Source organism: Orbicella franksi, chromosome 1 (genome assembly GCF_964199315.1).
Source record: "Orbicella franksi chromosome 1, jaOrbFran1.1, whole genome shotgun sequence".
Taxonomy (NCBI): domain Eukaryota; kingdom Metazoa; phylum Cnidaria; class Anthozoa; order Scleractinia; family Merulinidae; genus Orbicella; species Orbicella franksi.
The window spans coordinates 8,707,039-8,720,068 of record NC_138145.1 but is presented as its reverse complement, the minus strand read 5'-3'; the positions used below and the strand labels follow the sequence as shown (position 1 = coordinate 8,720,068).

The following is a 13,030-nucleotide window of genomic DNA, read 5'->3' as shown; positions in this document are numbered from 1 at the left end:
GGTTTGCAATTTGTAAAGCAAGGACTTAAAAATCTAACTGCTTACTCTTTCCATGATAACTTGCAGGTTATAAACAATGAAAACTCAAGGTTTTATGGATTTATCCTTGATGGTAAGGCGTAGCGTATACGATTTTAAGCGGAACTTTACTTATGTCTTCCGGTGGCGCATGGGAGCGGGTTTAAAATGTATGCGTAAATATGGCTGCTGTGTATTGGTCTCGAGGCAAAAATATCGATATCGTGCAAGAAAATAAGTTCAGATGCTGCATGTATATTGAGAATGGGGCAGTCAATCATTATTCGTAACAGTATCATATTACCACGAAAAAAACACATTCAAGTAGGGGCTAGTACTGTCTTTCAGCGACGTAACAGCACATAAGCTTGTTAAATAAAAAAAAAAAATGCTAAAAATAACGAAAATGTTTTCCGAACAAGCTGATATAAGTGAGAGGCGCTATAAAAACTGAAGATTTAGGCTGCGTTCTCGCAAATTTCGTCTGCGGTTGTAAGGAGGCGATAAGTTTACTACATTGACTGACTATGAAGTTTTCGCTTGTTATCGCTCTCGTGGTGGGAATCATTCATTCTCAAGAAGGTTAGTTGATGGTACTTTAAAGAAGGTTTAGTTAACAAGCCAAAATTTAAACTAAAGCTCCGAAAATCTTCTCAACTGATTGATAATAGACTTTCGGAGTCCAAGTTTCATTGTTCAGAGTTCAAGCGGTCGGCGAAATGGTATCGTTTCGCATGAGGACAAAATAATCGTTAAAATTAGTAACTAGCCTACTGCGATTTTTTTCTCGATGGGAAAAGCCTTTTCTTATTCCGTTTTAATTGAATAAAATGTTTGATTATAAAAGAAAAAAAAACATTAGATATGACTATTCTTGTTAAAATGCCAGAACCAAATAGATATTCCCTGAGTATGCTATACTGGATAAAGCAACGCGAAACAGATAAAATTTTTGACTAAATCACGCGTGGTCCTCAATGCTAAGGAAAATTAATCTCGAAACATTACAACAATGCAAGTATATTTGTCGTAAGCTCAGTAAATTTTTGTAATTCTAGTCGTCAGGCCATAATCAATCTCCGACTAGAAGACAACTCAGCTCTTTTTTCTTTTTTAAAAAAAAAAAAAACTAAGTTTTTCATCTCATCATTTTATTCTTTTTAGTTCTCGGCTGTGGTGGTGGTCGTCGAGGTGGCCGTGGCGGTGGCCGTGGAGGTGGTGGTAGAGGCTCCCCACCTCCACCACCGCTGCCTCCACCACGCGGCGGCGGCGGTGTTGGTGGTAAGTAATTTCCACTTAGTTTCTCGGTTTTAAACTGCGAACGAAAACGAAAACGAAAACAGCAACTTTGAGAACCGTTTTTTTTTTCCAATGGAACAGTAATCAGCGGCAACATAGCAAAATGACTTGTCTTAAGTGAAAAACCTATGTTACGGTTGACCTGCACCTCTTTGAAACGTTACTTTGATTCGTTTTTGTTCATCTGCACCTCTTTTATTGATAGCGCTAGGGGAACTGTTTGTTTTGTTTACCTATTGTTTAGTTTAGCCAATTATAAATAATCTTGAAAACGGTCCAAGTCGCTCCCTTGCCAAGATCAATGCCTTAAAGAAACTTTTTAATGATCTGTTATTCTCTCATTTCCTAAAAGCTTTAAAGTGCACCTAGCCCACGTCTACCCTGGAAGGTTGAATATCTCACGTCCTCTCATTTCCTTCAGGATGGTGCACTACACATTCGAAAAGTGCTCAGAAACGCCTTCCAGAAGTGCTATCGGCTTTTGCAGCAATATCCCAGATATAAAGAAAGATATACTGTACAATTTACTGGCGATGAGCGGTCAATGCTACAAGAAAGACGTAAACGGTGGTTAATTTTGTCGAACCGAAACAAGTGAACTGAGTCCGTGAGAACCATTGAAGAACTTTCACTGGAATTTGTTCCGCAGACGTTCAAACGCTATTTTCAAAATGTTCTGCTTAAAGCCAACCAGCAATTTGTAGAATTACTACCAACAACCTATATCTTCCAGTCCCGCAGTATTTATAACATAACTGGCAAAGTCGTGTGATCAATCAAGAAGCGTTACGACCGCTGTACTGATATGTAAATGTCGGTCGCAACTGTACGCCGCCAACCAACACTTAATTCTATTTCGATTTAGATAAAAGTCAAAGATTAATCCTTAAGAATTACATGATCACAAAACTGTTAGACTCACAGAGTTTTTCGAAGGTTTGGAAATCAACAGTGCGACAAACATTCTGTGCAATAGTTCGTATTCGTATTCTGTGCAATAGTGTCTATGACCGCGTAACATTATCTGCGGACCGCTTACGGAACACATCCTTTTCGCTTATCCGACGAATTTCTCTGCAAACTTTGAGAAAAATTTACATTGGTTATGTGGAGTTACGACTTAAAACGTGTGACAATGTGAAATCGGTAATTGTATGAAATGTTTCCTTCCGCCTTTGCTTCCCGCAGCTTCAAAAATACAGGTCCAAACAATTCTACGATTTTCAATCGATCGAAGCCAGTGTTTTGGAAGTCATCAAGTCTCGAAAACTGCAACACTTACGTCGATCTTCTCAACATGAAGCATTCCAGAAAGTAAAACACAAACTGGATTTAATAGAACAACCATACCTTGACAAAATACATTCTCGCTAAGGACAAATGTAAACGGGCTATAACCACGCGTGGGAATCTTGTGTTTAGGTGACGAAATTACCATCCAAAGCAGTCCTTGAGTTTTCTTTACTGCTTTTCGTTTGCCTGTTCTTCCACTTCGTATCTAGCTTTCCATTTCTAATATACAAACAGCTCGTCCGCAAAGAAGTCTTCGCCGTCGTCGCTTGAAATATTGCATATTGTTCTCAAAGCTCTAAGGCCCGGTTTAAACGTCGCATTTTACACGCGCCGAATCGAATTGCCGAATTAAGTGCATGTAAAATGCAACGTTTAAATCAATTAAATGCGACATATTTCAATGAAATGCGAGTTCAGTCAAATATTCGACTGATCCAGTCGAATATACGACTAAAGTTGGACAGTTGATTTAAACGCCGCATTTTACATGTGCCGAATCTAATTCATAAATTGTGTTAAATAAATTATGTTAAAGAAATTATTATGTTTGCTCGAATGGGAATTAACACGTCGCTATCGCTCGCGCCCAGCAATTTTATTCGGCAAAAAAATGCAACGTTTAAATCAAATCAGCCAAACTTATTCATTCGAGTCGACTAAAATTAGCATTTGATTCGGCGCAAGTAAAATGCGACGTTTAAACCGGGCCTAAGCAGTGAGTTCACAGTTGTCGAACGTGCTCGATCGAAGTTTATTTCGGATTCTTCCGAATCGAAACTTAACTCTGACTCCAGTGACGAAAAAGAAATGATTCTGAAACAAAACGTGGCCGTTTTAGTCCCAAAATATATTGGAACGATTAGTTTTGTTTTCCATTTTCTCGAGCAAATACAGAGAGCTGACTGAGGCGCCATTGTGTTTAGTTCCTGGGTAGACGTCATCGGCAACCGCCGCCCAGACTCCCTTAAACGCGGTCGTGCAACACTTCAAGCACGACTTTGAAAGGGCATAAAAAATCAAGGATTCAACCAAATTCAAAAATTGTTTCGCGCAAATGCTTCAAGTAACAAGTGGATTCGTTTTAGCGAAAAACAATTTTGGGGGTTAGGGGCACTTTAATAATTGCTTTAAGAACAACTTTTTCCCCTCGGTATGTGCCTTCTACCTGTATTTGTATCAGAAGGTGATCTGTGCAATTTTCGCGGCCTCGATCAGTTGTTGCGTCCTTCGGCTTGAGCATTTTTGGCTAATATAAGCAGGCTATAATAACATTTTGCATTAAAGTTCGTAGTTGATTGTTACACAATAAACTTCTCACAAATTGCAAGAAATCCATTAAGAGCTGAGTAAAATGAGTCATAACTTCTGATCCGCAATATTTCTCTAACTAATTGAGTTCTGCTCTTGGACCTCTAGGTGCAAGCAGAAGTAAATGTTTTGCACAGATCTGTAGCGGCAATCCTACCAACCGAATAAGAAGCGATTCTCAAGGCGATGGTGCTTATTTAGCAAGAAGGTAAAGCCATTTTCATACAACGTCATCAAAGTACATTTGGCGTTACAACACCGCGTGAAATTCCAATAATAATATCCCCTCGTATCCCCCCTAAAATAAGCCCCCCCCCCCACCATGATCAATATGGCCCCTATATGTTATAACCATCTCATCCGCCTGATTGATGTGTCTGGGTGTGTTTGATGTGTTTTGTATTTATTTCGTTCCAAGAGACCAGCCTTTCATATTTTTTGTATGTTCTTTTTATACGGATCACTGAGCAACAAATTTTTCTTCTTTTAACAGTTTATTTTCTACTACTATAAACAACTAAAAGAATTTACAAGATTATAATTATAAATAAGTAAATGAACAGTACAGTACATACAGTAGTGGGACACCCAAAATAACTAAAAAGCTAAACTAGTTGGGTGACCGTAATTATAATAATTAAAAACTTGAGAGTCAGGAAAGAGGCACAACAAATCTTTTGATTTCTTTTTCTTTTTTCAGGCTGTTGTGAGTTCGTGAAATCGGTAGATTGGCTTTAAGAGAGTCCTACGAGGCACTAATAAGCTAAAAAAAAAAAAAAAAAAAAAACACAGAAAAAGCAATAACACAAAAGGTGCATTGTTTCGATAATCCACCACCTAAGGCCCCCGTCCACACTACGCCGGAGGAATCTGAAAACAGAGGTTTCACTTTGAAAACGCATCAACTGTTTGTCGTCCACAATAAGCCAGGGGAATTTAAAAACGCAACAATCACCGTTCATTTGGATTTATTTTTGAAAAGCCAGCGTTTTCAAATTCGTCCGGCTTGAAGAGCGCTTTCGAGAAGCTCCGTTTTTGTGACGGATAAATGTGAACGGTAGGCCTAACGGTAGAAATAGAGCTGCGATTTCAAATTTCTCCGGCGTGGTGTGGACGCTGCCTAAGTTAATTAGGAAAGCCTTATTCCAAACGGAAAATTGATAACCTGCGTGTTCTCTTAAAGGTCAAATGAACTAAAATTTAGACATTTATTTCATTTGAGTCCAATGTGTTCATTAAGTATAAAATAAACATATTCTGAAGTTTCAAACGAATTGGACGAAGCATTGCGGAGATATTGGAATGTTAAAATCACTGCTTTTTATTCTTCATAATCGTAGAGCGATCGGGAAAACTGTCGGAAATAAAACTTGTGACGTCACTGTTGATGAGCTCAAGAAATGCGGGAAGATTGAAACTGTTTTGGTTTCAAGTTTACACTGAACTTCAGAGGAAAACCACTCAAAATCCAAAGTTAGCACTTTCAAGGTCATCCAGGCGTACCCAAAACTTAAGTTAGAATGGCTTATAAAAATGAAAAGAGAATGCTTTACGCCCAAAAATTATTCGCGCGTTTGTGCTAAACACTTTTCCGAAGACAGCTTCGAACAAAACTTTGTGGTAAGGGGTTTGTTGGGACCCTCTTTCATGCTTCGTCAACTTGTACTCAAGAAAGACGCTTTACCGACGATTTTTGACTTCACTATGGAACGTTGCAAGCCGGCAATTGGGCAAAAATCGACGAAAAACAAATGAATAATGCCCACCAAACAGCGGACGAACTCCTCAGCCATTTCCCAAGTAAAATGAGGCTCGTATTTAGGTCTAAAACCTTCCCCACGAAGACTCACTGAGGCAGAAACGCAGCAATGTTCAATACAACAATGACGTCACAAAGCAGAGTCTAAGTTCCATTCCTGCCGTTAAAGTGCGCGGTCATTTTGGAAACGCGTTCGTGAAGCAATCGGCTGTCTTCATACTTTTAACTTTTTTACTCCTTTTCACGGCTTAGAAAGAAAAATTTCCGCATAACGTTCTTTAAATGTTCGTTTTTTTTTTTAACATTTCGGCCGAAGAAAGGATGTCTAAATTTTGGTTCATTTGACCTTTAACCAATGAGATTCGCCCCATTGTGCTTTTTAAATATGACAGACCTCAGATATTTCATCGACTGTCAGCAAATTTTCCAAGAGCATTAGGCATTCTAGGGTGGTGACCTCTTTCATGGCGTATTTTATATTTCTTTGTTGCCATATTGCTTTCCTCTTTTTATTGATTTGTCTTTTTTTTTCCGTTTTGAAAACTTATAAATGCTAGAGTGATGGATGCAATGTCCAGCATTTGTCTAGTATTAGCTAGTATTCGAGCCCATGACCTCTCAGATACATACAGTTTGGCGCTCTAACTAATGAGTTATGCATAGACTCCTGATGAGTTTGCTAGGTTACTTACCAGGTTCATATGAGACATGCGTCCTACATACTGCTAGAACCAGCAAACCCGAAAGCATCTTGTAAGAGCACCACAATTTAATCTCAACCTTAAAATTTACCAGAGTCCTGTATGTATTCATCACATACTCATGGAGAGAAAAGGTTAAGAAACCTGGCAAAGTTCTTTGTTGAAATAATAATTGGCTATTTTGGGGGTTGACCCTGCACAAAACCTGGCAAAGTACATAAGCTGGTTATGTGTGCTCATACAACTTGAACTAACCAATAGAAGCATTGCGATTATGAAATTCATGCATACTCTATGAAAATAAACAAAAGAATAAACTTCCAAAATAAATTTTAGCTTGTTTGTTTGCTTGTTTGATGTTCATCGGTTTTTTTAAAACCATTTCCCGGTTTTTATCATGATAGACGCACCTAATTGTCTTTTTGTAGAAATAATAATCTTTTCCTTTCTTTTTATTGCAGAGGTAGTCGCCGCCATAGAGGTTACGACATTGTATGTTCTGCAGGGGCCAGTGTCTACGCACCTTTTCCCGCTAGAGATAAGGGGGTGACCAGACCATATAGCCCTAAGTCATCTCACTGGGGGGCAGTTTACAACACCGGTGTCTTCATGGAAGGCACTGGATCATGGGCAGGTAGAAACTTCATCAGTAAATCTTTTGTTGAAACAGCCAAAAATGCTTGACTCAAATATACTTTTTTGATCTGTTGAAGTAAAACTGTTACTTTTTAGTTTGATCAATAACAGGAAATAACGAGTAACCTTAACGTATTGACGTTACCCTTTAGTATATCAAAATTCTAAGAAAGCCAGAGCAAATAGAAAGGCTTCGGCTCCATACGCCGGGCCGACTTAATAATTAACCATGCTTAATCAAGTAACTACTTGTAGTCCAGTTAGCAACGTACGGGAGAATTTCTCGCTAATTCTGTTTAGTTTTTTGGCATTTTCCGAGGGTACAATATGTTCATGAAACTCTTTGTACCGGTGCAATCTCGCTCTACATGTCACAAACTACAGTAACCGGGATATTTGCTGGTCGAGACTTACAAGTCTTACAATGTATGATTATCATGTACCTGACAAAATTATCAGGCACCCTAATTATGTAAAATGCATCTCGCACTTTGTAGTCGTATCTAACTAACTGAAAAAAAAAAAAAAACTGATTATTAATTACTTAATAACCATGAACGTTCGGTCTTAACGGGAAAATCTCAAAACGAGGTTTGGTATTTTATATTGAAGGTCGAGGTTTGATATTTTCCCATAAAAACAACAAAAGTTAATAAGCTGTTTATTATATGGCTTTTCTCTTTGTCTTTGCAGGCCCGAAATCGGCCCGTGGGCCTTACGAGAGAATATTGCACTACAGTATTAGCCAATCAGAGCGCGCGTAATAATAATTATTGATACAATATGAGGGCAAGCAGATTTTGTTCATCGCCAGTTACTTTACATTGCTTTTGCATTTGTCTCGTCCCAGGCTACGAGGTCAAGATGTGGTATGTGAGCAAGGGAGTTAGGGATCGTGTTAGCGTTTCTGCAGGAGATTTCGTTGGTACCATGGAAAACAGGGCTGCTGTGTCGCGTGGTATGATAAATCATGTTCACGTGCAACTTCAGAAGAATGGCGTGATAGTGAACCCCACACCTTATATTTGTTAAGGTAAGGCATTGTCGACCGGTACCAACCAATGTACACGTGAGCGAGCAAAGCAATCATCTAACCGATAACTCGAACGATTCAAACAACGAATCACTTTTTCTCTTGGGAAGGGAGGAACTTGAAAGTTTTTGAACAGATTGTGCCACCCGAGTGCACTCAAAACCCCTGACTTAACTGAGACCTAAATGTACGATTTTCTATCCCCTTTTTTCTATCCCATAAGGGCTTATGCGTCCAATGGCGTGACAAGGACTCATAATGATGATGATGATAATGATGGAGATTTAACCTCCCACCTTTAACAGGCATCGCAGACAGACAGACTTTAACATGCGTTGCAGACAGACAGATATTAACAGACGGTCGTTGCCTGTCTTGTTCCTTTGAAGATTATGTGTAATACAGTATATCCATTTTGTTAATCGCCCCCAAAAAGCTCAATGCTATTAAGGACGAAAATCAAAGTTTGTCCCTGCAGTTTTAAGAAACTCAAAATCTGCAACCTATGGAGCACCCCATCATAACTTAATTCAAGCCTGTAAGGAGTAAACGAACGAATCATTGCTTGTTTTGTGAGACAGGTTTGTAGGTCCTGGGGTTAAATCCCGTTCAAGCCTGAATTCTTTTTTTCACCTGTGTGTGTATGACTACGATGATCAATCATGTCAAATTAAAATTTCTGATATTTGATATATTCACTTCTTAAAATTATTTGATGGCTGATTTTCATTTTTCTCAGGTTTTGCAGTCTACTCACTGGTGCAAATGACAAAGCCTGGACAAGAGGAAAGACTCAGGACTCCATAGTTTTTTGGTTAACATACATGTAGAACAAATAACCAGGCGAAACTCTGCCGGTTATGAAGATCGAATGCTTGTAGAATTACAAAAGTGCTATAGCAAATCAAGGCAATAAACGTAAGATAAACTTGATTAACCATGAATCACTTGTTAGTTTCGGGGTACAAAAGCAGTTTTATTCCGAATCGACTGATGATTAAGGTGGTTACTAACTAAAGATACTATTTCCACCCACACAATTCCTCAAAACAGCAGTCCTTCACTCCATCCCTTACCGGTAGAATAATAGATCGACAATCTTCGTGTAATTCTTGGACGAAACGCTCCTCTGAAGATACTCAGAAAAGCTATTTGTAAATCAGTGTTGCGCTGCGTCGGCGGAAAAGTGTAACACTTAGCTACTTGTCACCATAAAGTCGATAAAGTTAAACTACCGGTAACCATTTCTAAAGCTGACGTTTCGTGTGAGGCATCGTGGGTTGTATTCGTGTTAATATTTGGCTCTTATTAACCGAACTTAGCCGGTCTGTATGGGAAAATCTTGACCGAGGTCTTGAGTACAGACCGAACGCAGTGAGGTGTGATGTACTCACGACAGAGGTCAAGATTCTCCCATACAGACCGACTAAGCTCGGTTAATAAGATGTTTATTATATGGCAAACAAGAACAATTTGATTGGCTTAATGTAACTGGTCTGTATCAGCTGACATTTTGCTTGCGAACGCCGATGAGCTGACTTGAAATCTGCCAAAGTTTTTGCCAAACTTCAGTCATGAACTTCATTATTATACAACAAAACTGTTCCTCCAGATTTACATCCTCTGTTTTAGTGCCTTCAAATAGAAATCTATACTCTGCCATCTACAACACAGACCACTTACAATTCTGAGGATCATAAAATAACATATTATATAGAAACTGTCATATTTTGTAGCTTATTTCGTGGATTGTGATATGCTCAATCATTTATTTTCCAAGCAAGTGAATCTTCGAAATCTCCATAAACAACCACAGTTTATATAATAAATTGAGTGTCCTTTTGTTTCTTTTGTGATGCACATTTGTGGTGCCACGTTTCAAGAACAGTGCTCCAATATTTCCAGAGATATCGTTTATTCAGTATTTTACCACTTTTTAGTTGCAAACAATATGACATCACCACTGATTAATTTGCATAATACAAAAACGTCAATATCCCTAAAACGAAAAAGATATTTCAAAAATAAAAACGTCATTCTTCTTTCAAATAAGCAGAAATTATTTTTCATGTCATATGCACTTAACTTTAAACAATTACATCATATGTGCTCAATCCAATCAGTGGCCTCGCGATGCTTTTTGCATGGATACAGAAAGCTTCCCAAACTACTACAGGCTGACTTGTCATAAAGTGCAAAGCTGTTCATATATTAACGAAACGTCGGTGCGGGGGGACGAGTCAGTTCCATCGGGTTTATAGTATAGAACAAGGAAATTTGGAAGCACGAAGAGTGGAAAAGCAATGTTTTAGGCTAATCGTGTTTAACTCTGTCACTTTTATTACCGTGCTTTTTACATTACATTATCACCACGATTAATACATCAAAACTAAACTGCATTTCGACAATTCGTCTAACTGCATTGCTTATTTCTTAAAGGAAGGGCATTAAGAGCTTGATATTCCACTTTTGCTCGGTGGTCGATTTCCATCTGTCTGTACACGCCAGAACCTGAGAAAAATAAACATCAGATATTAAAAAAAATCAGATACTTTTTAATTGTTGCTTTAATTTGATAAGTTGTACATGTTTTCACTCCTTATCATGTACATGTAATTGTTTTTGAGCTATTTTAGGGTGAAAGTGGGTTCACAGATTTTGCCGCACCGAAATATTATCATCATAATATTCAAATTCGCACGATATCGATATCGAAAGGGAAAGACAAAATATTGCAGATAAAGGGAAATATAAAATATTGCTGATAAAAGTGGACGGAAAAGTGCGAAAAATCATGATATTTGGCCTGAAATGGTTTGCAAAAGGTTTTGAGAATCGTATGGCACACAAACACCCAAATTTCTTAAGAGATTGTACCGAAATTTAGCATTTTTGAAATCCTTTATGCTCTAAAGACGCGAGCCCGTTTTTTCAGTCACTCGTTCCTTCACTCGCTCGATCCTCCATGCCAGTGTTCAATAATATTGAGGTGTTTTCTCAAGGCAGTTGTTGTTATGTTACTCAAGAAAAATGACGGGTTTCCTTTCTAGTAAGCTATTTTCGTCTTGTGTCACTTTATAAACAAAGGAAGCACAAGAAAATTACTCACCAAAACTTTCCTAGCGCCTCTACAGCCACCACCATCATCGCCATCACCTCCCCCAGGGCCTGCGACTAAAAGGTGTAAAAACAAAGAAGATCCGATGAAAAAAATCCAAAAATCAAAGACAGCGATTATCTCTTATGACAGTAACACGACAATGAAATAACACAGAACTCAGCTAACATGACCCAAATTTACCATTTTTAATACAAATAAGACTGAATCGTACAGAATGAATTTGAACATAATTTCGGATTTGTCAGGAAGACCAGAGTCATAAATAAAAGAATTTACTTTTCAGGTTCAGAATCCCCACTGCCACTGCCATCATCATCATCGTCCATGTTACCGCCAGCACCTCCAGGGCCTGGAGCTAAAACAGAATGAAGATAGAATGAAAAGAGGGCCTTACGAAGGGCAGGCATTTCTCTCTTGGAACAGCATTGAAAATACACATCTTAGCAAGGATAACACATTCCTTTTCCTAAAACTAAAATATAAGACCTGAACGGTGCAAAACAAGTTTTTATAATAATTATCATAATTATCGCTTTTATCAGGAAGACAAGAGTTATGAAGAAAATGATTTGCCTTGTAAGTATCAGAAGAATAAGAGAATGGTTTTCAATGAATATATATCTTACCAAAGCTACGCTGTACACTGCCTCCGTCGCCGCCAGATCCTCCGCCTCCACCACCCCCACCGCCGCCTTGCCCACCACCACCACCTCCACCAGTGCCACCGTCGCCGCCACCACCGCTACCTCCGCCACCACAGCTTAGCACTGAAAATAAAGACGATTCAATAGGAAAAGCCCTCGTCAAGAGCTGAGATTTATGTCCCATGAAATGACACCGAAAGTAAACTCAATTAATCTAGGATTAGTCAGGTAAAAAAAAAAATGTTTTTGCGTTGCTTGGCAAAAAATACCCAGCACTTATCTGAATAAACACTTTCCGTCTTGAGATACTTTGAACAGAAATTTTTACAAGACTTTTAATGTAATTGGTAATCTTGCATCCAATTTAATTTCCGTCATGAAATCAGTGAGGCAAGAGGCTAATCTTAAAAGCGAAGCCCGGACTTTCAAATTTTCTTGGCGATCCCGTAATGATCTAATTCTGTTCAAAATTTTCTCTCCAGCCACGTCCTCATGGGAAATACCCAACAAATAAAATCAGTTCAATTGTCGTTCTTATTTGAACGTCAATGAAGAGGGTCTTTCCTCCTTGAGGACAAAATGCTTAGAATGACCTGTTTTTCACCGGAGATAATTTGCTTAGTTCTAAACTGCAACATTTGGTTCTATCAGTTATTTTTCTCATATATTTCTCAGCAAACTACCAGAAAGGGCAAATCTTAAAAGTATAGTCCTTTGCCATTCAGTTGACGTAGTTTGACTAATACATGTAACTTTTAAATCCAGATGCGTTAGCAAAAGAGAGTATTATAATTAAGAGTATTACTAACTAATTAGAGACTGTTTTTTTTGGCAGTCGTCTGAAACGACCCTAAGGTACAGTTAACTAACCTCTTTGACACTGAATGATTCCCACCACTATAGCAAGAACAAGCCAAAGTTTCATGACGAGCGCTGTTTACTTCCTTGTTAGCCAAAAACTGCGTAAAGACCACTGAAGAGTATGGAATAGCTAACTGGATGTTGTGTATTTATATGGTTTCTCAGCCAGGTTATATCGGCCTTTTGAGAGAAATCTTCGTTATTTATAACTTGTTTCCGTGATACCGATGCAAACATACTCACGCTCCATACGTAAACTCGGAAACTCGTCAAGTGATATTTATCTCTGAAACAATTCACGCCAGAATAGTACGCAAGTGAAATCTTTCGACTCATGTAACAGATTTCGGAAAATCC

The 13,030-nt window shown here is 38.4% G+C and overlaps 2 protein-coding genes across 2 annotated transcripts; one reads left to right on the top strand and one right to left on the bottom strand.

Annotated features, from left to right (window-relative positions):
- Positions 1 to 464: 464 nt before the first annotated feature.
- LOC145488023 (leukocyte cell-derived chemotaxin-2-like) lies at positions 465 to 9,073 on the top strand. Its single transcript, XM_081466789.1, has 6 exons — positions 465 to 600; positions 1,183 to 1,299; positions 4,027 to 4,126; positions 6,840 to 7,012; positions 7,865 to 8,047; positions 8,787 to 9,073. The coding sequence occupies exons 1-5, from the start codon at positions 546 to 548 to the stop codon at positions 8,044 to 8,046; spliced, it is 627 nt and encodes a 208-aa protein (XP_081322915.1). The 5' UTR covers positions 465 to 545; the 3' UTR covers position 8,047; positions 8,787 to 9,073.
- A 945-nt stretch (positions 9,074 to 10,018) lies between these two features.
- On the bottom strand, positions 10,019 to 12,737 carry LOC145470850 (uncharacterized). Its single transcript, XM_081454836.1, has 5 exons — positions 12,683 to 12,737; positions 11,795 to 11,928; positions 11,445 to 11,523; positions 11,157 to 11,221; positions 10,019 to 10,558 (listed from the first exon to the last, which is right to left on the bottom strand). The coding sequence occupies exons 1-5, from the start codon at positions 12,735 to 12,737 to the stop codon at positions 10,481 to 10,483; spliced, it is 411 nt and encodes a 136-aa protein (XP_081310962.1). The 3' UTR covers positions 10,019 to 10,480.
- Positions 12,738 to 13,030: the final 293 nt, after the last annotated feature.

What these genes read in the sequence shown, in the direction of transcription:
- LOC145470850 (XM_081454836.1), bottom strand. Translation starts at nt 12,737, where the DNA reads ATGAAACTTTGGCTTGTTCTTGCTATAGTGGTGGGAATCATTCAGTGT. An exon ending in GGGGATTCTGAACCTGAAAA is followed by an intron (nt 11,222 to 11,444) that starts GTAAATTCTTTT and finishes TACACCTTTTAG; the next exon opens with TCGCAGGCCCTGGGGGAGGT. An exon ending in GAGGCGCTAGGAAAGTTTTG is followed by an intron (nt 10,559 to 11,156) that starts GTGAGTAATTTT and finishes TATTTTTCTCAG; the next exon opens with GTTCTGGCGTGTACAGACAG.
- LOC145488023 (XM_081466789.1), top strand. Translation starts at nt 546, where the DNA reads ATGAAGTTTTCGCTTGTTATCGCTCTCGTGGTGGGAATCATTCATTCT. An exon ending in AATCATTCATTCTCAAGAAG is followed by an intron (nt 601 to 1,182) that starts GTTAGTTGATGG and finishes TATTCTTTTTAG; the next exon opens with TTCTCGGCTGTGGTGGTGGT. An exon ending in AGGCACTGGATCATGGGCAG is followed by an intron (nt 7,013 to 7,864) that starts GTAGAAACTTCA and finishes GTCTCGTCCCAG; the next exon opens with GCTACGAGGTCAAGATGTGG.